The sequence below is a fragment of the Coenobita brevimanus genome, chromosome 27 (assembly GCF_032717465.1).
Source record: "Coenobita brevimanus isolate Jiangsu-jjx chromosome 27, ASM3271746v2, whole genome shotgun sequence".
Classification (NCBI taxonomy): domain Eukaryota; kingdom Metazoa; phylum Arthropoda; class Malacostraca; order Decapoda; family Coenobitidae; genus Coenobita; species Coenobita brevimanus.
Genome location: NC_136980.1, coordinates 23461814 through 23486299, shown reverse-complemented (window position 1 = coordinate 23486299; position 24486 = coordinate 23461814). Strand labels below are relative to the sequence as shown.

Genomic DNA, 24486 nt, shown 5'->3' with positions numbered 1-24486 from the left:
ATTTGATTATTGAAGCTATGAATGTATCAGCAGTGGAAGTTCATCGTCAGTGATGAATCGTCACATGTAAATCTGAGAGTTGGGCTCAGAAAACATTAAAATGAACTGATTATTTAAATAAATATATGTATAAAAATAAGAATATATATACGGTATATATATATATATATATATATATAGAGAGAGAGAGAGAGAGAGAGAGATGCGTGTGTGTGTGTGTGTGTGTGTGGAAAGTTTTTAACGCTGCAGCCGGGAATCGAACTCGAGACCTTTAGATAAAGTCAGGCACTTTTGCCAGTATGCTATGGTGTGGGGAAAGCTAAGCCACCTGAATTCAGTGATGAACCAGGTATTTCTGTTATGGAAGGATATATTTCAACACGGACTGGAGCGTTAAAAACTTTGCATATATATACACACGTGTAATGTGTATTTCTCCAACATACAAAAAGGAAGGCGTTTGTGTACTGGCTGGGAAGGATTAAAACTTCTGTCACTTGCCATGTTGCATGGGGCTGAGCAATAATCCTGATGTCTGAAATATATATCATCATATGGGTTGGGGTTGAAATATATCCTCCCATATCGGATTTACCTGGTTCATCACTGAATTAAGGTGTCGTAGTATTTATCATGCCATGGTGTAGTGGTAACAGTGTCTGACTTCTTTCTAGAGGTCTCGGGTTCGATTCCCGGCTGGAGCGTTAAAAACTTTCCACATATTACATACGTGTGATGTGTGTTTCTCCACCACACACATATACATATATATATATATAAAGAGAGAGAGAGAGAGTTGACTGCATGGACAGACAGGTATCAGTGATTGTATGTTTTTGTATGTATGAATGTATGCATATTCATATCATACAAGTTGTCTCAGAGCTTAGATATAGACATCAGAAGATTCTTTGGATGATTAAAAATAATGTTATACCAACACGAGTCCATTTAAACTGTAACGGAGATGCAGTCACCTATATGCCTGTGCTTAAATTACGTTAGAAACTTTTCACACATAAAGCACTCAATAACTATAGCTCCATAACAGATGAAGATAGACTCAAACTGACATATTATCTTTATTCAAATCACGCCAAGGAATTACGTCCTGAAGTTATTTTTTAAGCACCTGGGACTATACATGCATCCGTGACTGCTATGTCGGAGCCAGGTAATCATAGTTTTCACTGAAGTGTTATCAACACGCACTGAAGTGTTACCTGGAAGGAAACGTTTTATGCCGTCCTCACCGTAACTGCCTATTGTATCTCATGTATTTGTTAAGTGCCCAGTAACCATCATTGCATTACATTGGCCACATCAAAATTTTCATAACAAAATCTAACCAGAAATACAAATAGTTGCCAGATTCTAAAGAAATATATACCATCTGTAGGTGCCATACAGTAGCCAGTCAGTTATGGCGGAAACACCTGGGTTGTTCAGTAATAATTATGTTGTTCAGACAACACTGAGGTTTACCCGATATCAAAAGTGTAGGTAAGGTACACCCACCAATAGCTTTGCTGACTTCATGTGGTTTATGTACGCCAACTCTCTGCTGTCTTTGGATGAGGAGAATCGGACACTAAGTACAAGATATTTTCAAGGAATTAAACACCCTTGCCTCAAGACAGTAGACCGCCTGGACATTAAGTATGTGTGTGTGTGTGTGTTCTTACCTAATTGTTCTTACCTAATTGTATCTTTACAGGAATGAGTCAAGCTCGTACTGTCCCGTGTCTTAAACCATATTTATCTTACATATCCTTAAATTTGTGAATTGTTTTGGCACACACTATTTCATTCGGTAGTGCATTCCACTGATCAATTGCTCTCTTTGGGAAACTGAATTTCCTTACGTCTTTATCACCTCTCTTCTTATGCAGTTTTTTGCAGTGTCCTCTTGCTGATGCTTCCTCATAGGTTAAGTAATCATTTATGTCTATTTTCTCCTTCCCTGATGTGCATTTATATTCCATCATCATGTCACCTCTTTTCCTTCTCTCCTGTAGTGTTGGTAGATTCAGTTTATTTAGTCTTTCTTCGTAGCTTAGATCCCTTAAGCTTGGTACCCTTTGAACTTTTTCAGAGATAATGGTTTACTTAACTCCTTTGCACATTCTCGTAGTACCCAACATGAAATTTCATCAGGACCACTTGCTTTTCCTTTGTCTGATTTATTTAACTCCTCCTGTATTACTTTTTCTGCTATTTGTATATTTGGTAGTATGTGTGGGCATGCATGTTCCACATAGTTCCTCTCAAATTTTTTTTCTTCTGTAAAAACTGATTGGAAATTCTTATTTAGTGCTTCACAAATATCCTTCTCTTGTGTATAGGTGATTCCCTCGTCCGTAATGGATTGTATTTTATCTTTTACTTTGGTTTTGCTTCCGATTTAGCTGTAAACTAGCTTCAGTTGATCACTACTTTTATTTATGATATCCTCCTCAAACTGTTTTTGGGCTTCCCTCCTTATTCTTGTATAATCGTTTCTTGCCTGTTTATAATTATTATATGCCCTTTCACTATTGTGTCTTCTGTATATATTCCACAACAAATCTCTTCTTTCTTTTGATTTTTTACATTCTGTATTGAACCATTTCTTTATTTTCTTTTCTGTTTCTTTGTGCTGTGGGGTGTACTTCTGGACTCCTATTTCATGAAATTCACAGAATTTTTTATATACAACATTTAAATCTTGTACTCTAAGTTCCTTTTCCCAATCAATTTCTAAGAAGTACTTTTTTAGGTCATGATAATTTCCTTTTTTATAGTTTAGGCTCTTTTTGTAACTTTCATTGCTGTTAACTATGTCATATGATATCCTGAAGTTGCAGTTTAGTACTGCATGGTCGCTTTTGCCGAATGGAGGGTGATATCTTAACTGTCAATATCATTTTCTTGCCTAGTAAATATGAGATCTAGCATTGAGAGTACATCGAGTCCTCTTTTTTCTGGTGCTTTCTCTCACATGTTGCGTTAGGAAAAACTCTTGCACGAGATCTAGGAGCTTTTGGTCCCAACAGCTTTCTTGGCTTATTATATCAAGAGTATTCCAATTTATATTTGTATTAAAATCTCCAGTTAGTATAAGTCCTTCCGATTTCTCTTCCATTTTATGTAGTAATGCTCTTAAACTCTGAATTGTACTCTCTGCCAGGTCCTCATATTCGTCTCTTTCCCATGTGTTTGATCTGGGTGGCATATACAATTTGGCTACAATTACTTTCACTTCAGATGTATTGATCTCTACTGCAATCAGCTCTACTTGTGAGGGTATATATAGTTCTGTTTCTTTGACTTTTAGATTTTTCTTAGTTAATATTATAATTACTCCTCCTTTTTTAAAGTTCCTATCTCTTCTCCATATATTATATTCCTCTAAGTTTAGGATGTCACCCGATATCCTTGGTGTTAATTTTGTTTCAGTTAGGCATATTATATGTGGTTCATTTTCTCTGACATAATCATTCATTTCTAATAATTTAGTTACCATTCCATCCACATTTGAGTACATCAACTTAATCATCTTGTTTATATACTTGTCATGGCATGGTTCTACTACCTTCCTTCTTTTAATTCTCTCCTGTTTATGTACCACTTTCGTACCTGCAATCCTATTACTTTGTAAAAAAATAAAAATGTATTCTTCTCTTCTGATCTTCCCTCATTTTTTGTTTTTGCTTCCTCCCTCTTCTCTTTCAGTAATTCCAGTTTCTCTTGTGTTAAGCACCTTTTTATCTATATATTTTTGAACTCCTCTTTTTCCATTAGATTCTTTGCATTTTTTAGTATCTCCTCCACTGTGTTTACGCTCTGGAAGGTTACCTTTAGAGGTCTTGACTTGCTTTTCTCGTATATCTCTAACCTTTTGTGTTCCTCTATGTCTTTACTACAGATTTCCTCTGATACTTCTTTCAATAAACTCATTACATTTGCCATCTCCTTTTTGTCTCTTGAGATCTTGTTTTTTTACTTCTTACTCTTCTATACCAGTGATTACTATAGATTTGTTGATATCTACTGAATCTCTGACTAACTTTGGACTGTTTTGGATTATTCTTTTCACTTCCTTTTTAATGCTTTTTTCTTCCACCCTTGTTTCTAAGTCTTTCTTTACTTTCACCATTTCGGCATACGTGGTTTCCACATCATTTTTGTAGCTTTGCACAGCTTCATTCACCTGTGTTATCTGCTCAATATCACTGCTCTGGTCTATCAGACTGCTTACTTGCCTAATTGTCTCTGTATCATTTTTGAACTCTTCCATAATACTCTCGTGGTTGACTACTGTACTTGCCATTTCACTCATTTTCCTCCTAAGTGTACTAACGTCCACTGTTAGTTCATCTATGGATGTGTCTTTCTTGTTGACCTCCCTTCCTAGTTTTTCTATTTTTCCTTTTGCAAGTGCATCTGCTTCTTAATTTCATCAATCTCATTCTGAAAAGCCATTTCCAGTCTGTGTACACACTCCACCAGTTTATTGTGAGTCTCCATTTCAACCAGTTCTTGGTAGAAATCATCGTCCTGCTTACTACCTTTATCCCTTTTCTTTTCCAAATTTGCTTTACTAAAGTATGTGGCCATTTTGCATTACTAAAAGCACATACAGTACTTACATTCCCTGGGGCAGTTGTAGTGTAAACAAACAATCAGCTGCCTGAGCGCATTCTTTCACTACTTTGTTCTCTTTTCTGTTTGAACAAGTCTTGCTTAAACCTCTTCTTCTTATTTTTTTTTAAATAATAGAAAACCATTTAGTGTAGCCTGGTACAAAGCTTGACTCATATAAAGATACTAATTTAGGTATGTCACTGGCCAAGCTGGCCCGGTATGGAGCGTTGTCGGCCTGCGTCTGCTCTCCTTGGTGCATACTCGGTGTGTGTGTGTGTGTTCTTACCTAATTGTTCTTACCTAACTGTATCTTTACAGGAATGAGTCAAGCTTGTACTGTCCCGTGTCTTAAACCATATTTATCGTACATATCCTTAAAATTGTGAATTGTTTTGGCACACACTATTTCATTCGGCAGTGCATTCCACTGATCAATTGGTCTCTTTGGGAGACTAAATTTCCTTACGTCTTTATCACCTCTCTTCTTATGCAGTTTTTTTGCAGTGTCCTCTTGCTGATGCTTCCCCATAGGTTAAGTAATCATTTATGTCTATTTTCTCCTTCCCTGATATGCATTTATATAGCATAATCATGTCACCTCTTTTCCTTCTCTCCAGTAGTGCTGGGAGATTCAGTTTATTTAGTCTTTCTTCGTAGCTTAGATCCCTTAAGCTTGGTACCCATCTTGTAGCGGCCCTTTGAACTTTCTGAATCTTGTCTATGTGTTTTTTGAGATGAGGACTCCAGACTACTGATGCATACTCCAGGGTTGGTCTGATGAATGATGTTATTATCCTTCTTAGCATGTCTTCATTTATGTATGTGAATGCTATTCTCATATTTGCAAGCAGTGTATACAAGTTCCGTACCTTCTCACTGATGTGGTCAACCGGAGATAGTCTGTTATTGATAATCACACCTAGGTCCTTCTCTCTTTCTGATGTGTGTAGGGTTTTATTTCCTAACGTATAATCCCAATCAGGTCTTTTTCCACTTTTACCAAACTTGATTACATGACACTTGTTCACACTGAATTCCATTTGCCATGTATTACTCTATTCATTAAGTTTATTTAATTCTTCTTGTAGTTCTTTACAAGAGTCTGTGTTAGTAATTCTCCTTTGTATTTCTGCATCATCTGCAAACTTATTTAGATAGCTTTCATTTCCAGTGTTACTGTCTGTATCATTTATATACACTAAAAACATGATTGGTGCCAGCACTGAGCCCTGTGGTACCGTACTCCACTAGTCACTTCTTTCCATGATGAGTAATTTCCCCTTAGTACTGTTCTCATTTCTCTTATGAGAAAATCTTGCATCCAACAATACAGTTTGCCTCGAATTCCTCCTTGATGGTATAGTTTCCATAAAAGTCATTGGTGTGGTACTGTGTCAAATGCCTTCTTAAAATCTAAATAGATACTGTCCACCGCGTTTCTATACTTTTTACGCTGTTATTTTCAGCATGAAATTATCTGAAAGATTTTTTACAATAAATGATAACATCTACAAGAAAACTTGAGAAGACTATCAGCACATTATTTGAATATTCATCACCCTCAACCATCCTAAGCTATATTAAATCGTCTGGCAATAGCTGAAATAAAGTATCAAATGGACATCATGATTAGCCCCTTCAGTCCAAGTAAGGAATTTGTTACACTGTGGCTATCTCAAAATTGTACTCAACTTAAGAGAGAGTTGTCGATTAGGAGGGTGTGCTATATCATTCATTAACTCAGTGTTAGGAAGCTCTCCCAGATGGAATGAAATCGTGTGCCAACAGCAAAAATAGACTACAAACAACTTGTTGTCATGCAGTTGGGAGTAAGGGTCTTGTGTGTTATCATCTGTACAGGGTAGCCGCCTGACCTTGGCTCATATTCTCGTCAGCTAAGGAGGCTTCCAAACATCTCCTCTTTTTGCGAAATATTTTTGAAAATGGATGATTAATATCTATTTGTACGTTATTTATAGAGAGTAAGATGATACTGGAAGGATTTATATAAGACAGAAAAGGATAGTAAGGTATGATAAAATAAATCGTTTACGAGAAAGCATTGGGGAGCTTCCTGAATCTACGAGAGTACGGGACCTTGAGTTCAGAGTAGGGTAACCCACTCAGTCGACTCAGGAGCCAAGTGGCGGTAATAAGCCATCCTGGTGACTGGAAAGTTGGTTAGAGAAATCTGCTTGTATTATCGTCAGCTGCGGAGGACCTCTAATAATGTTGATATTTTGGTGTGTTCTAATTTCGTGTTTTCATTCTAGATCTAGAAATATTAACGAAATTTAGCTATGTCATAAGACATTTCGGCAAAATTTTAGCGATATTCCAAGGATTATAGGCTCATGTCTAACAATTTTCTGGATTTTTTTTTTTTTTTTTTTTTTTTTAGTGTCATTCTAGCTGCTTGTGAATGCAATTTTAGCGGTATTTGTAGCTTTCGATTTGACAACACTATTCTTCCCCATCTTCCTTACCAATTTGTTTTACATGTTACACCTTAACATACTTTACTAATTTTTCATTGTTATTAATTTTAAACAAATTTCTTAAGCAAGGTATTTCACAATATATATATATATATATATATATATATATATATATATATATATATATATATATATATATATATATATATATATATATATATATATATATATTTTTCTCTTTGAAAGTTGGGTTGAAACAGGGATGTGTCATGTCTCCTTGGTTGTTCAACCTGTACATGGATGAGGTAATAAAAGAGGTACAAGGTAGGGTAGTGGATGTTGGAGTGGCCCTGGTGAGAGAGGATAGTGTTTGGAAACTCCCTGTACTGTTGTTTGCAGATGATACTGTGTTGTTGAGTGAAGACGAAGGGGAGCTGCAAGGCTTGGTAGATGAGATTGGGAGAGTGTGTAAGAAACGGAATCTAAAGGTGAATATAGGGAAGAGTAAAGTGATGGTCTTTGAGAGAGGTGAAGTCAGTGAATGTACAGCAAGGTTGGATGGTGAGGAATTGGAAAATGTGAGTACGTTTAAGTACTTGGGTAGTGTGATGAGTAAGGATGGAGGTTTGGAGGGTGAAGTGCTTGAAAGGGTACAGCAGGGAAGAAAAGTTGCTGGTTCTTTGAAAGCAGTGATAAGAAACAGGGAAGTGAGCATGGAAGTGAAAAAGTTACTACATGACAGTATTGTGATACCAACTCTAACGTAAGGAAGTGAAGCTTGGACGTTGTTGGAAGGGCACAAGTCAAGAGTGAGAGCAGTGGAAATGAGTTATTTAAGAGGAGCCTGTGGAGTCACATGGAGAGACAGGCTGACGAATGAGGATATAAAGGAGCGTTGTGGTGTTGATGTGGATGTGATAGGAAGCGTTATGAGGAACACACTGAGGTGGTTTGGCCAGCTGGAGAGGATGGAGGGTGAAAGACTGACGAAGAGAGTGTATGTGAGTGAGGTGGAGGGGGGAAGAGGGAGGGGGAGGCCGAGGATGAGATGGAGGGATGGGGTGGAGAGGTATATGAGGGAGGGGTGTGTGAGTTGGAAGCAGGGCAGTGAAATGGCGGGGGACAGGGCGACTTGGAGGCGATTTGTTTGTGGCCACCCCAAACTGGATTGAGGCGTCTGGCAATAGATATATATATATATATATATATATATATATATATATATATATATATATATATATATATATATATATATAACATGGAGCCTTTGTGGTACAATGGTAAAGTGTGTGTTTTCGTACACTGAAGAACGAGGGTTCGCGCCCCGCCAGGGTAATAACCTTTGGGAGCATTCTTCTGGCCACTTACTGTTTGGCGGACATCAAGGGTGCTGTGGTTGAACCAGTGTCACATACTATAAAGTATGCTTGCACCCAGTCGGCTTGCGCGGGCCGATTACACTTGGTTCACAGACTGCACACACATCCAAAGCCACTACAACACTGCAATTACACTTACAAGCATTTCTTACTCTACATACAATCTCTACCAGACAGCCTAAGCCACTTTGTAGAGATACATTGGCTGTATCGTCCCCACTTCGGTAGGGATAGGCCGGTCCTGCAGTGGACACTCAAAAGGCTGATGAGATGAGATGAGATATAAAACCTACATTAATCCCTTCATGTCAATAGGTCTATCCAAAATACATTAAATTATCTAAAGTTTTCAAAAATAAGGCGCTGATACATCATCATAGTGAAGGGATTAATATAATGTATGTTATCCGTGTGGTAGGTGGGGGCGCCCATCCTCCACTCACTCAATGTAGAGTGATGCCATATGAGCTCTACACTGAGTGACAAGCCAAATGGTTTCCTGTACCCAGGAAACCATTTACTATGCTGGGTGGTAACCATATAACCGGGGTTTCTGGCAGGGTTAAGGGTCCCCCAGATCCCACTATCCAAAATCACTTAATCATGGCAGTTATTTCAGAGAGCCTCGGAGGGCCCAGTACCTGCCCAGGGCCCCAACCAAATCGGCAGACTCATGTGTCCATGTGGAATGTGAGAGGTGTGAATGAGGAGAGCAAAAGGGTTGAAGTGGTGAATGTGTTCAAGAGTGCGAGATATGCTGTGATGGCATTGTGTGAAATGAAGATGAAAGGGTGCGAAGTGGAGGAGTGGGAGGGTGTGAAATGTGTATGATCGGGATTGAATGGGAGTGGAAGATGTAAGGAAGGAGTTGCCTTGTTGATGAGTGAGGTGTGGCAGAGTGAAATGAGAGACTACAAATGCGTCAGCTCGAGGTGTATGTATGTCAAGTTCAAGTTTGAGAAGGTGAAAGTGGCAGTGATTGTAGCGTATGCACTGTGTAAGGACAGGATTGAGAGAAAGAAAGACAGGTTTTGGGATGGGGCTGGGTGAAGTAGTGGGAGAAATGCCCAGAAGCTCTAAAGTGATCATGATGGGGGATATGAACGGAAGAGTAGGCACTGGTCCAGAGGATGACATAATGGGTTGTTATGGAGTACGAGGAGAAAATGATAATGGGAATTGACTAAAGGGTATGTGTCGGGAGAGGAGGTTGTGCATTTATAGTTCGTATTTCAAACACAAAGATGCACATAAATATACATGGTATAGAGGAAACGGGGATTATGTTGAAAGAAGCCTGATTGATTACGTGCTTGTAGAGAGGTCGATGATGCGAATGGTTGCTGATACGAGAGCTGTGAGAGGACGATGTGGAGGTCTGTCAGATCATATGATTGTGGCATGCAAGATCAAGCTGAGAGGAGTGAGGTTTATCAAGAGAAAGAAGAGCAGTCAGGGTGAAAGACTGAAAGTTGAGAAGCTGAGGATCAAAGAAGTGGCAGATGACTACAGGACCAAAGTAGAGGATGAGTTAGATTCAGTGAACTGGATTGGGATTGCTTAGTTAGGAATGCTAAAGAAGTGTGTGGTGTGGCAAAAGTATCAACAAAAAAGGAGAGTACGGCATGGTGGGATGAGGAGGTTAAGAAAGCGGTGGAGGAATAGAGGAAGAAGTGGCTAAAGTTGTTACAGGACAGGGGTTCAGTTGAAATAAGAACTAAGTATATCGAGAGCAAGAAGCACGTAAAGAGACTAGTGAAGAGGAAAAAGAAGGAGGTAAATGATGATCTGGGAAGAAAAATGAATGTGAACTACTCTGAAAATAGGAAGTTATTTTGGAAAGAGGTGCGGAAATGTGGAAGTGAAAGCAGAAAGAAATGTGATAGTGTGAAGGATGCAGGTGGTAGGTTACTAACCCATGGAGATGAAGTAAGGACCAGATGAATAGAATATTTTGAAAGCCTGATGAATGGGAATAGAGAGAGCAGAGCGGCTGCAAACATCATTGGTTTTGGGGGTGTGCAGAGAAGGAATGCAGTGCCAGGAGACGTGACACTCGCACAGGTGAAGAATGCTGTGAAGTGGCTGAAAAATGGCAATGCAGCTGGGGTTGATGAGGTGTATGCAGAGATGCTTAAGTGCAGTGGAGAGAGTAGAATGAAGCGCTTGTTGGAGATATGTAAAAAGGCATGGATGAGTGAAACTGTGCCTGCATAGTGGAAAAAGGCTGTGACTGTATCCATTTACAAAAATGAAGGTGAGCGAAGTGAGTGCAAGAATTATCGTGGCATAAGTTTATTGAGTGTGGTAGGGAAGGTATATGGAAGAATTATTATAAACAAAGTAAGAGAGATATCAGAAGTCCTAGTGAGTGATGAACTAGGTGGCTTTAGGAGTGGCAGAGGATGTGTGGATCAAGTATTTGCAGTGAGACAAATAGCAGAGAAAGCTTGTGGGAAGGACCATAAGGTGTTTATGGCATTCATGGATCTGGAAAAAGCATACGACAAAGTAGACAAAGAGAGATCGGGGAAAGTTTTGCGCATGTATAATGTAGATGATAAGCTGCTAGGTGCTGTCAAGAGTTTTTATGATGGTAGCGAAGCATGTGTAAGGGTTAATGGGCATCTAAGTGAATGGTTCACAATCGGTGTGGGCGTGTGACAAGGTTGTGTAATGTCCCCATGGTTGTTCAATATATATATGGATGGGGTGATGAGAGAAGTGAAAACACAAGTAATGGAGAGAGGGATGGCGTTGGTAATGAATGGTGATGGGTGGAATATCTCAGATTTGTTGTATGCTGATGATGCAGTACTGCTTGCAAATACCGGACAGGAACATGGTGGGCTAGTGCAGAGTTTTGTTGATGTCTGTGAGCGTCGTGCCTTGAGAGTAAATGTAGAGAAGAGTAAAGTGATGGTTACTGAGAGAGAAGGTGACTCCCAGTGTGATGTCATAGTGAATGGAGAGAGACTGGAACTGGTGAGAGATTCAAATACTTGGGTACAGTGTTAGAAAAGAGAGGAACATTTGCAAAAGAAGTTGAAAGTAGAGTGACATAAGGAAGTAAAGTAGCTGGTGCAATGAAGGCCTTGATATGAAACAGAGGCTTGAGTGTTGCAGCTGTACGAGGCTTACATGAGGGAGTGTTAGTGCCAACTCTAACTTATGGGTGTGAGACTATGGTGTGACATGAAAATGTAAAGTCAAAAGTAAGAGCAATGGAGATGGGACTGTTGAGGAATGTATGTGGAATACAGAGGGTGGATAGGATCCGAAATAGTGGGATTTGTGAAAGTTGTGGAGTGAGGAAGTCGGTGGACACAAGAATCGAAGAGAGTGTCCTGAGATGGTATTGTCATGTGGAAAGAATGGATAACAATAGAGTGGTGAAAAAGGTTTACCTGAGCGAATTTGAAGGAGGGAGGAGACAAGGTAGGCCAAGGAAAAGGTGGAGAGATATCGTGGATGAGTGTTTGAGGAAGAGAGGTTTGGAAGTCGGTGAGGTTCGGGATCTGACAAGAAATCGAGCTGGCTGGATGAATGTTGTGAGGAGAAACGCATGATCAGGGATTTTGGCACCCCTTGTGAGCATGGCAGAGTCCGGATTGACTCAACCGGATACGTTTGTGTGAAGCTGCAGAATATGGTGAATGTTTTTTGGTGTATCCGGTAGAGCCAGGATTCCGGGGGCTTGAATGATGAGTGAATGGAAGTGTGGCCTATTTGGACTGGGCAAGTTTGTGCTGTCTGGACATTGCTACCCCTCTCCCTGCCCTTGGGTGGGAAAGGAAGTCCGAATGATGATGATATCCGTGTACTTTAAATATAAAATATTGACACTGCTTGCAAAAATAACTATGTAAATGATAATTATTCCTTCTTTGTCATTAGCCCTCTCAGTCCGCTGGCATTTTTTGTACACTATTCTTGCAGTTGACGGATGACTTTCTTCATTTAAGCGTAACTTTATTTAAGCGTAAGTCACTGGTTAAATTATAACTTAAATAAATTGTAGTCTGAGGGAGAAAAATTACCCCATGCACACAGACATCGTATTTTACCAATATATTCTCGCAACTTACAGACTTTCCTATGTAGTTCAGGAGACTTTTCGAAATGGTGGAGTAAGATATAACTTCTATTTTCCATCACTTCGGGGATGCTCTCCCATATTAACAATAATCATCTGGAGGTAGCAGCAGTAGTTGCTGTAGTCCTCATAGCCCCAGATTCATCTTTAACATGAACCTGGTGGACTGAAGGCTGCATTTGTCCTTGTCATACAAACCACCATCCAACTTTCGGGGGATAAGGATATAGCTGAAGGACGTTTGTATAGCCAGGCAGATTAGCTGACCGGTTATATCAGTGCCAGCACATACGGGCATTTCTCTCCAGGACCTTGAAAAAATAGCAAAAACAAATTAACAAAAACTTAACAGAAGTCAAGCTGCTGTATATGATAAAGAGCATACGATGTTACCTGTGACGAGAGCGATTCTGCCTGAGAGAGTGCATGACGTTGTGGTGGTGGTGGTGTCTGCTGACGCTGCCATTGCAAACTGTTCACACTCACGCTACTGCACAGACAGCCGCACACTGGCACAAGGTTGCCAGACGTTTCTGCATAAAATAGGAGAGACTCTCAGTGAGAAAAGGACAGTCTCAGGGGAAAAAAATACATACATATATATATTTATGCTTAAACACATACAATGTATACATGCAGTATATGCCATGAGAGAGAGAGAGAGAGAGAGAGAGAGAGAGAATGCTGATGACTAGTTGGTTTACGTTTTGATTGATTGGTATGTTTAGTGTTGTAAGAGTGTACAAAGTGCGTATACAAGATGAGAGAGAGAGAGAGAGAGAGAGAGAGAGAGAGAGAGAGAGAGAGAGAATGTTGATGGTTGGTTGGTTTACTCGAACTGACTGATTGGTATGTTTAGTGTTGTTAGAGCATACAAAGTACGTACACAAGAAAAGCGGGTGGCCGGTCTTGCCACACACCTCCAGCAAGTATTTTTTTTTTTTTTATACAATTGTAAAATGAGGAAGAATTCATAAGGTACTACAATAACACGGTAGATAAAAGTAGCAATAAAATGATAGAAAAGTATAAGCTGAGCTGCACTTCCCTGGCCTGGGATAGGGGACATCATACATCCTTGTCCCCAGATCGTATGGCTCACACTGGTCATGAGCTAAACATGCCCCTCCAACACTCCTTCAACACCCTTCCACTCCCGTCTCTCTCACTTTCTCTCAATTCCATCACTCTGTTAACTGTACTTGTCATTCTTGGTTACACTCTGCTGTGTCTAGTACGAGTTGCTACTTCTGCATGTCAACATTGGCTGCAAAAATGTATACTAAACTTCTTAATTACCGTCGCCTTATAAACACCAGGAAGTGAATAAAAAGGACAGTTTTGGACTGTCCCTTTTCTCAGGAAAATAAAAGAACAGACAGATTCCCCAAAGGACACAGTCCTTAAAAGGACAAACCTGGCAACCCTGCAGTGGCACAAGGTCAACCTATGTCTGTGTGTGTGTGTGTGTGTGTGTGTGTGTGTGTGTGTGTGTGTGTGTGTAAGAGAGAGAGAGAGAGAGAGAGAGAGAGAGAATGACTAAAATATTGGCTTGTAATATGGCTGCAAATACTGTAGCAAACTACGAGGTAAACACTGTATAACACTGTGAAGGAATGAGCAGTAAAGTACAATGATGGCCGAACCCGTCTGTTGTCCCCCGGGCCATGACATTTTACTGGGCCAAGTGATACTGAGAATTCTGCCATGATGAATAAAACATCACCCACTTCACATCGAGGACGTTGTTTTACTTTCATTGCTACTGCTTCCAGACGTTTACTTCAGCTTAGAGGAGTCCCGTGTTAATGAATGGTATAATGCAGAATATTTGTCTACCTATAACTCTGTCTATATAAATTCACAACATTTCGAAAACTCTTTAATAGAATAAAATCATCTCTTGGTAGCAAAGACAGAGTAAAGAAAAGGGTGTTATCGTAGTGAAGGTGTTAACGTTATCAGAGGTTCCAATGTGAAATACATTTTTATGCTGGCAGAAGTGAGGTTCTCCGTAGCCTACTAGTCTTTGGTCATGCCTCCAAGTAGACATGTGGAGGTGTGGTGTGTAGCAGGACTACTGGGCCTTGGGAGCAGGCTATGAAGCCGATGCCCAGAGTCGGACACACACACACACACTCACAAACACACACACACACACACACACACACACAAATAATAAATAAAAAAAAACAATGCCTTTATAAAGAATCTCTTTTAGACTCGATACATAAGTCTTCAATGGCGGAAACAATGAGTTAACAGTTTTTGACCTGCTCGTTTGCTATCAAAACACACACACACACACACACACACACATACACACCATGTACGGACAACTTAAGACAACTAACAATACAGCAAAACTCATTCTAAAAAAAAAGGCAAGTTTGTCATTTGCGCCTTTTGTTTGTTTATCCCTGCTGGTCAGGCTTATTTTTAGCAATATATATTCACTGTCATTTTACGCCATGCTGGATCTGCCCCTGGTCTTCACATCCAGCCTTTTAGTTACTGTCATGACTGTTTAGAGTACTACAGTAAATTCCATATGAAGCATCTGTTTTAGTGCAGCTACTATGATGACGCCTTAATGTCATATGTGGATGTATAGCTGTGAAATCCAGCTGTGCCATATTTCATTAATTCGCACTTGAGTTCAGCAACTCAGGTCGTAATGATAATTTTGCCTAAAACCTGTAAAGTACTAAAAAAAGAAGAAGAAACACTGCAACCATCTTCCCTTAGTGCAGATTATCCCAGATACTGCAAATATTTTGATGGGTGTAGTGTTACTGCCTTTCTTACCCAGTTCAACAGTTAAACAGTTCTCACCTCCATCTTCTGGCACTCAGCTGAACTGGCAAGGAAGGTACCTGAAAAACAAAGCCTGTTAGGAAAGAGGGTATAAAGGAGAGGGAAGGCGACAAGGATACTTCTGTGAATATCGGAGGGAATAAGTGTTGGAATATAACTCACCGTGGTGGTACAGAATTTTACCCACAGAATAATATCATATATACACATACGGTAACTGATAGGGAAACCACTCAAACATGCACCCATAATACGACGAATAAACTATTTTTTACATACGGACCCTTATTTTGAGTTAAGTGAAAAATTTAATGGGTTTGAGACTTTTTGCATAAGTTGTGGTCCACTCAACAGTTTTTGTAATTTGACTATAATACTGAATTCCCTGTGTTATTCAGAGTATTTCCTAAAACGATCAATCAGGTTATAATAATTAATATGTATTATATGTTCTATTCTTTCACCACTTTCATACGACTAACTTCCTATACTGATATAAAGTAAAATATGTTTACCTATACCAGTAGTGTCTTAATATTTCATTCCTCACTACGAGTCGTACTGTTTTTGTATCATTAAATCGTCCTTTTATATGTAACATATCCACTGCTTTCGCCAATCTTTGGTGTTTCTTTGGCTACTTCGTAATGTTCATTCTCAGTCCCTACTTTCATTTCATTCTCCAGGAAGCATTCTTAATTACTATCGTTTCTACTTCAAGCTCTGTTTTTAATTGTAACTGTGGTGAAACTGGTATTCATTTGCTGGTGGTTTACTTGAACACCATGCGTTAGTTGTGGATTCTTAATAGGAAGTATGCTGGGAAAATGAACTCCAAATATTTGACTATACGAATGATTGGTTAAATATCGTGAATAACATAGTTTGTGCAACTTTACGGAGATTTTTGTCCATTTACAGCTTACATTCCGGTACTTTATTGACACGAAATGGCAATACTTTGGATCCAGATCCATTCCAAAACACTTTGTGACTGTCTCCGTATTCTCGTGCTATGGTCTTGCTAAAGCTGAGCTTTCAGGATGTGGAGATAACAGTTTTAGTCGTGCTGCTCCCTTGCCACAGCTGAACAATAATAACCCCCACGGGTCGGGCGAAGATTTCCCTGCCGTACCTGGGACGAGGGCATTTTTCACAGATTTTCGCCTAAGTTCAAAAATCGATAACTCCTAAACTATTAATGTTAGCAAGAGAGAGAGAGAGAGAGAGAGAGAGAGAGAGAGAGAGAGAGAGAACATTAAAACTACAGACCTTCAGCTTTCAGATGAGACCAGAATGAGCTTCCGCTGACATATAGTGTGGCTGTAGTGGCGGTGTGAAGTAAGATGGTGAAACAGGCTTGAGCAAGCGGTCTCCCGAGCACTGAGCAGCGGCGGCAGTGTGTGTGGGTGAGAAAGGGTGGGACACAGCTTTCCAAAGTCACGAGCGCGCTATCACATGTCTTACCACTAAAATACTTACTTTATTCATAATACAAACAGTTTACTTCTAATCTTATATTCACGTACTGTGTTTCACGCAGTAATAACTTCAAAAACACATCAGTATACACTTACAAGAAACAGACAATATAAATGTTTCAATGTTTTCTAAATTACTTATATCACTAATTTTCCTATAACAAAATCACTTATATCACTTTTTCACTTATTTCACTAAGTCTTAGAGATAACATTTATATTTACATTATTTACTCTACGACAAAACCTTTCCACTAGCAAGTTTTCATTGTGTGGAAGTTTGTGAAACAAGGAGAGAGAGCCACAGTACACACCATGCAGTGGGTAGATGTCGCCCTCTTCTTTGTGTTCATGTACGCAGAGCACCTCTTCTGGCCCTTCTCCCTTGCCTCAGATGTAGAGAACAGGTACTCCAGCCTGTGCCTAGAGAGGTAATCCGCTGCTCAAGCCTGTCAGGCAGGTCGTGAGCGTGGTGCTTTGGTTGTCCTGCAGGCTGGGCATCGCCATGTCACTCCAAGATTTCATAAACTATGGTCTTGGAAAAAAGCCACAAAGATGTCTTCTTTCCAGTCACCACCAGGTACAAGTTGAATGCATTCAGGACGGTGATATCCAGCAGGTACAGGAAGGTCTTCTTACACCACTTCATACACCGCCTGATACATTCCACACTGCCAACCTGCATATCACACTTATCCACAAGTCATATATTCACCTTATAGTCCACTACAGCATCTGGCTTCTTCACTGGCTTTCGAGTTTGATGGTCCCTTTTTCTAGTGTCCACCTTTTCCCCTAATGAACAGTGGTGAGCATGTTCATGTGGCACTTGCCATACCACCTGATAGCCAGCATTTTCTCCGATTGTTTCAGGACATCAACTCTTGATGTTGGAGGGAAATCAGGCCATCCTCTCCTGTTGCTCCTCACGAACCAATTTTGTGCTCCTGGAGATACTTTGATAAGGCTGGCGATGTGTAATAATTGTCTGTGTAAAGGATGTGGTCTCACCTGTAATACTTGTCAAGCAACACCTTCACAACACTACCTGTGAAGCTGTGCATAGTGTCCTTGGGGATATCTGCAACTAAACCACTATATAATTATCACCATGTCCTGCCCATACCCTGTTTCAAAGTCGCACAACACCTATATCTTGATTTCAAAGCAGTGCTCATGGAGGGGATGTACTGCCTGAAGGGGAGCCGCCCTTGAAGGACTCTTCAATCATCACTTTTTGGAAGGGATAAAAGAACTTGGTGAAGCAATCCTTCAGCAGGGTGAACACTGGCCTTACTCGTATCTTCTACGGCCTGTCTGTTTGGTCCCTCTTGTTATCAACAAAGTGCAGATAGCTTAGGACATTTAGGAATCTGTCACGAGGCATGACCTTGCTGAATGTAACGACAGTTGTGTCGTCCTTTAGCCAACATTCATATATGACGTGCTTTTTTACATGGGACATCAACATCATCAGTCTGAAAAACACATACATTGCAGGAGCACAAGCTTGAACTCATTCTTTCATTTTTGGAGACAGCTTATTGCCAGCTCCCTTCTGCAAACGATACTGCTGGAAGGAATTTGTCTCCTTGCATATGAACTCCATCACTTCATCGTTGAAGAGAGCCACAAAAAATTCATATGGAGATGAACTTTCATTGCAAGGAAAGCTAGGCTGCACCCCAGAGCAATCCTTGTTGAAGGCATGCACTTCAGGGCTGAAACTATCCACAAACAACCATGCAAAAGCGTCCAGGCCACCAACATGTGGTTCAGTTTCACCCCTTCCAACACCTGGTGCAGCAACCCTTCCATGTTTCCATTTTCTTGTGGCCTTCTTACTAGGTTGCTGTTGCTGCTCAACATCCTCAGAGTCCGATGAGGAGTACAGTAGGTGCGTGGGTGGTTGAGGTGGTTAGGCAGCTTGTGGTGGGTAAACACCCCTCACAACTATCACTGCTCAAATAAAAGTGTCACCTGGCATATAGCTCTCATCCTACAGCATTTCATCGCAACTGCTGCCTGTTTTTCCACTACCATCACTTCCCTCAAATACTGCAGAGCCTGATGAATTTTACTATCAGACAGAGGTCGATGCAGATCCACCACCTTTCTTGGCTGGAAGCACGTGGGCTTAATCTGGAGGTCGATGTACAGGGCTTCACATCTCACAACAGCTGGGCAAGAACTGGTACTGTCTGGCTTAGTAGGGTATGGGAGTGACTTAGAGTGTGAGATGAAGCGCAGGCATACATACTAATTACTATAGAGACTGGGAGGTAATTTCAATACAGAATAGTGGAGGTAACCCAAGTGTACCATAAGGCATACCCTAACATCATCCACGCCACTCCATAAGGCGTACCCTGATTTGTGCGAGTTAAGATGGAGAGACAGTAGATTTAGCCATGCTAATCTTTTGTTTCAGTTGAGCGTCCAGGATGGAGAGATAACGGTTTTAGTCATGCTGTTCTCATGCTACAGCTAAAGTTCATAATGATTTTAGTCGTGCCAATCTCTTCCTACAGCTGAATATTGATGATTTGAAGATGGCAGTTTTAGCTCAAATTAAAGTGCAGGGTATAGCTGGCAACACACACACACGGATGCAAAAATGCCATACGGATATGTGCTTTTGTGGTGAGACTAGGGGCATCCCAGATAAGTCTTTACCAATTCACCTGAATGCAGTGACTCTTTCCTGTTCCACACCAAAGCTTCTTGGCGGCACATCTCAAAGTTTGAACTTGGTCTCAGTTACCTCAGCTTTATCTGGGCCATTTAGCTGAAATTTGCCAACGTGAGACATCTTCTGCAACCAAGTTTTACAATGACTGGATGAGAGATTCACAGACACACTTAGTTTTTTCTTGTTATTTTTATTAATCTTATAGAAACTCGTGGGACGCATATGACAGTGCTATGTCATCTCCTTGCCTTTCCTTCAGAAATAGTCGAATTGCAAGGCAGAATTTATTAATTGTTTGTGAATTCGTGGCCAGCCTTCTCACTTTTCCATCATCCATCACAGGAGTCACTTTAAGAGTAACGGGATGTGACTAAGGTTCACTTGGTTGCTGGCTTGTTTAATATTTCCGGTTAAAGTAGAGAAAGCTTTATTGTTTTTATTGCACCAGAAACTGAATTCCATCATCCCTAAAACCATTAAACTTTTCCATAGGAATATCTCATACTTTTAACCCACCGTGTGCCAGTGCCATTTTAAAACGGACTGACATAATGCCGCGGCCAGTGCCAGTGCCATTTTAAAACAGTTTAAAATAAAATACTTCACTGTGAATGCATTTTTCAAGATTCGTGGGTAAAAATTGGCAGGCATGTAAGGTAACTTGTTCCTTTACCATCCCCCAGGCTGTTAAGGCCATCCACTCACTCGCTCCCTGCCTCAAGCTTGTTCTGCCTTACTTTGCCTGTGTGCCTCACCCAGTGCTGTACATAGTGAAGGCATTTTGTAAATATTTTCATGTAAGCATAAGTTGTAAATATTTTCTTGTAAGTGTAAGTTGTAAATATTTTCTTGCAAGTGTAAGGACTGTATAGTGAGGTCAAGTTGTAAATACCTTCTTGTAAGTGCCAGGACTGTATGTAATGAAGTCAGGTTGTTCCTATCTTCAAGTAAGTGTAAGATAATGCATTCACAGTGAGAAAAACACACAAATTGTGATGGATGCTGAAGTAATAAGTAATCAGAAAAGTGTACTAAACATTGCTATACCTTCCCAACATAAATACCTAAGTATACTTTACACAGAAAACGGCTTTCTATCACATATGAGGTGAGCATGAGATGCGGCTATACCTGTAAACGAGTATGCAGGACTCAATAAAACTCATTTCCGAGCCTTGGTGAGCATTTTAGTGGCGAAATTCGTTGTTTCCATATCAAAATCTATCATTTTAGCCCAAAAAAATAAAGGTCGAAAAATGGCCGGCACTGGGAAGACCCATAGGGCTAAAAATAGCCAGCACACAGCGAGTTAAACAAGACTTTTTAATGAGACACAGCTCACTCAGGACTTATCATGGCAAGGCAACAATGCTCCTCATGTAAAACTTGTTTTCCAGTGATTTGGTGTGCAGAATCTAGTCCGTACAGGGATCATACTTGTCTCTGTGTGGTATACACTTCTCTTGTAAGGAAGTGGAGGAAAGAGAGACTCAAGATAATCGGCTTTTCTAAATGGCTATAGTCAAAGGTTTATTGTCTCATCAACTCCCCACACCCACATAATGAATTCCTTCAAACTCTTTCTCTTGGCCGCATTGTTGCATCTTTCACCCTCTGCAGCCACTGCTTGAGTGGCTGCTGCAGTTCTAAACTGTCTGCTTAAATCCATCTCCAGTTACTGCGGGCGGGTAGCACCATTCTTACAATGCACTCTCACCTCTTTTCTCTGTAGTCCCAATGCAAGAGTTACGCAGCACTCCCGGTCCTTCATATTTGCAAGTGGTCACCTCTGAAATTGTTGGCCTTGGTATGTATTTCCCTCTGCTTATGAATTCCAGTCTTTTACCTGCAGTCTCTCGAGTTATCTCGGTAATGAGGGATCTAGATTTGGGTCTCTTTTGTTAAATATTCTTTGGTCAGAACAACTTTATGTATGAATCCAGCCAGTGGTTCATTCTTTTTACCTGTGGCGATAGCCATCAGGTCAGTGAGTGGCCAGCATTCTTCTTCTGTTTCTGGCAGATTTGTTAAAAGGAGGCCTTTGGAGACAAAAGTGGTACCATGTTAGGTAATTTGACAAGGAGAATCCAAATCTGTCATCAGCAGACACTTGAGGTGGCGCCATCTAGCAACAGCTTTAGTAAATGTACTTAATTTAATGCTATTGAGACATAAAAGTGGTCCCATGATATGGTTATTTGGCATGGAGAATCAAAATTTGCTGTCAGCTGACACCTGTGGTAGTGCCATCTAGCAGAAACTTTAGTAAAAGATCTTCATTTAAGCCCATTGAGACATAAAAGTGGTCCCATATAAGGTTGTCTGAGGTGGAGAATTCAAATCTGCAGTGGACTGGTTGACGATCGTGTACAGGTTACATAAAGTAATAAAATTGTCACACATAATCATCGGAATGTCTTTAATTTTTCTCTCCGATATAATATTTATGAAAAAATAGTCAAAGTTGGAGATTATCGTACCATACGCGGAACATGCACCCTCGCTGTGATGTCAAAACTCATACCATGGCCACAGCTGACCGCCACACACAACAATGTCAGGGAATCATACTCCAGAAGAGAAGGTTTCTTAGATAATCAGCTGTTATTATCTTGAGAGGCATGTAAGAGTGTGATAGCTCTCTTAAAGATGAAGTATGCTATGTTTGTGCTTTAGTGATGAGTTTTGTTGGTTTTAGAGACTAGTAGTGACAGTGAACCTTGCAACAACCAGGTACCTGTAGCACAGCTCGGTAGCACCCAGATTAGATTTGATAAAGTCGTAATGAAGTGATCTGTGAACTGAATCAGTATAAGTATTGCTAGGTCCTAACTCTAGGGGCATATAGCCCTGACACTGGGCAGATATATATAGCAGAGATGTCACAAAGACTGAAACATTCAGTGTATGTTTTTTTTTTTTTTTTTCTACCTAGATAGACCTGATCGTACACAGCTAGACCTCTGTGGAATATATGGTTATCTGATTTCTTGGTCATATGTACTGGTGATGTTTGAACATCTTAGTAACAGGCAGTCTGATCTGGAGAATAAGATTTTCACATCCTTACCAATTGCTTAAGCCAAAGTTAGGGTTGGTTTTGCTAGACAAGTGACTGTTAGGTTAGGTTAAGCTGTATATGTTAGGCTGTTATAATTTTTATAACGATGTAGGTTCATACACACCCAGTTATCTAAAATCCGGTCAAAAATTTGTGTTTAATTTGACTGTTAATAAACATTCAGGATTCAAACCAAAATTAGCTAAAGTTAGCAGAAATGTTGCACCTCTTAGCATCACAACTTGCCTTGACAGATTTTTGTTTCATGTAAATATTGGTTTACAATGTAAATACATTTATTTGTGCTTCAAATTAATATAAATGCAAAATGGAAGTTTGTCGATGCGTGTTGATCTGAAGGTGAAATATCTGCTAACTTTAGCTCATTTTAGCTCTGAAACTTGATCATATTAAGCTCAAAACTTTTACTGGATTTCAGATAACTAGGTGTGCATGAACATATATGGTGATAAAAATTATAATATTTTCCTTACAAAAGTGCCGATTCAGTAAGTAACTACCGATTCGTTATTTCCTCGCACCTCTTTGCAGCAGTAGGAGAGCTGCCATTTCTAACGGTGCACTCCCGACGCTCTACTTGCCACCACTGCTGCTTGGATTTCACCTCTTGATGCAGCTATCATTTTTTTTTCTTTTTTCTTTTTCTGGTGTGATTCTACTTGTGTTCTTGCACAGTGGAACAAAGCCCCACTGGTGGTTATTTGCTGACCTGGCCATGACGAAGCAAAGTTTGGCTAATCAACAGAAGTACAATCACACAACTACAGGGGATCACAATTGTGTTTTGTCTCCTGGCTTGGCGGCCTGTGACGTCACAGCCACACGAGGCTCACGCTGCCATCATCCTCTTTTTATGCAAATTTGAAGGCTTATATCTCCAAACTTTTACTTTGGTTTGTCAAATGAACTATATCATAGGATAATTCAGCACATTTATCACCCAAATAAATTGTTTTCTTCTTTATAAAATCGACCGTAAACCAGTCCATTGGTGTCATCAGCTGACACTACTTCATACAGCTAAAGCCCCTGTCACACATATGCGACTCAAGGGCCGACCACGGTGCAACTCAAGGTCTTGCCTAGTTGGCTCCCATGCCTCCCAACTGGCCCCGAATTTGCTCTGCTCATGACTGCCTAACAATCGCGTCAGGACTGCCTCACGACTGGTCATGACGTCCTCAAGAACGCAACAAGATCACGAGGCGACTGTGAGGTAACTGAGCTACGAGTCTTCAAATTTGAATTTTAACGAATTTTTGTCATCCACGACCGTCATACAACCACAAGACGACTGCGTGGTGCATTTGGGGAATGTACCCTGACCCCCCCAGACCCCTCAACGACCGACCCATGGGGCGGGGCATCACACCTGAACCACCAATGACACCCAGTGTGGGGCAGGACATCAAAGCTAGACACCAGTGACACCCAGCTTGGGATGAGGCATCACACATAGACCACCAATGACACCCAGCGCATCACCATGGACCTCTCCTGTGTCTATTCAGTTGATGAGGGACACGCAGTCATAATGTTTTTTGTCGGTGACAGCATCACAACACGCAACTACTGCATCACGACGCATCCGATTGTGCTAAGACTGCTTCACCACCGCGTATCACACTCCCAGCTGTGATGCAATTGTGACCTGACTTTTGGCAAGTCGTGAGGCGGCCACGATTTTTTAACTCGCGCATTAAAAATTCGTGAGGCTCGAGGAGTCGTCCCAGTGGCTCACAACTGCTCTCAAGAGTCCGGGCTCTGTCAGCAAATCAAGGGACGACTGATGACAAAAATCGTTACGATCTTGAGTTGCGCCGCGGTCGGGCCTTGAGTCGTGTATATGTGACATGGGCTTAACTGTTTGAAACA

The 24486-nt window shown here is 40.5% G+C and overlaps 1 protein-coding gene across 1 annotated transcript in view; it reads right to left on the bottom strand.

Annotated features, from left to right (window-relative positions):
* The window catches only part of LOC145394505 ((3R)-3-hydroxyacyl-CoA dehydrogenase-like), a 127275-nt gene extending 114270 nt beyond the window's left edge, over positions 1 to 13005 (bottom strand). Inside the window, exon 1 of the mRNA XM_080268351.1 lies at positions 12933 to 13005. Coding sequence (XP_080124477.1) covers positions 12933 to 13005 — 73 coding nt within the window. The remainder of the gene's footprint in view (positions 1 to 12932) is intronic.
* Positions 13006 to 24486: the final 11481 nt, after the last annotated feature.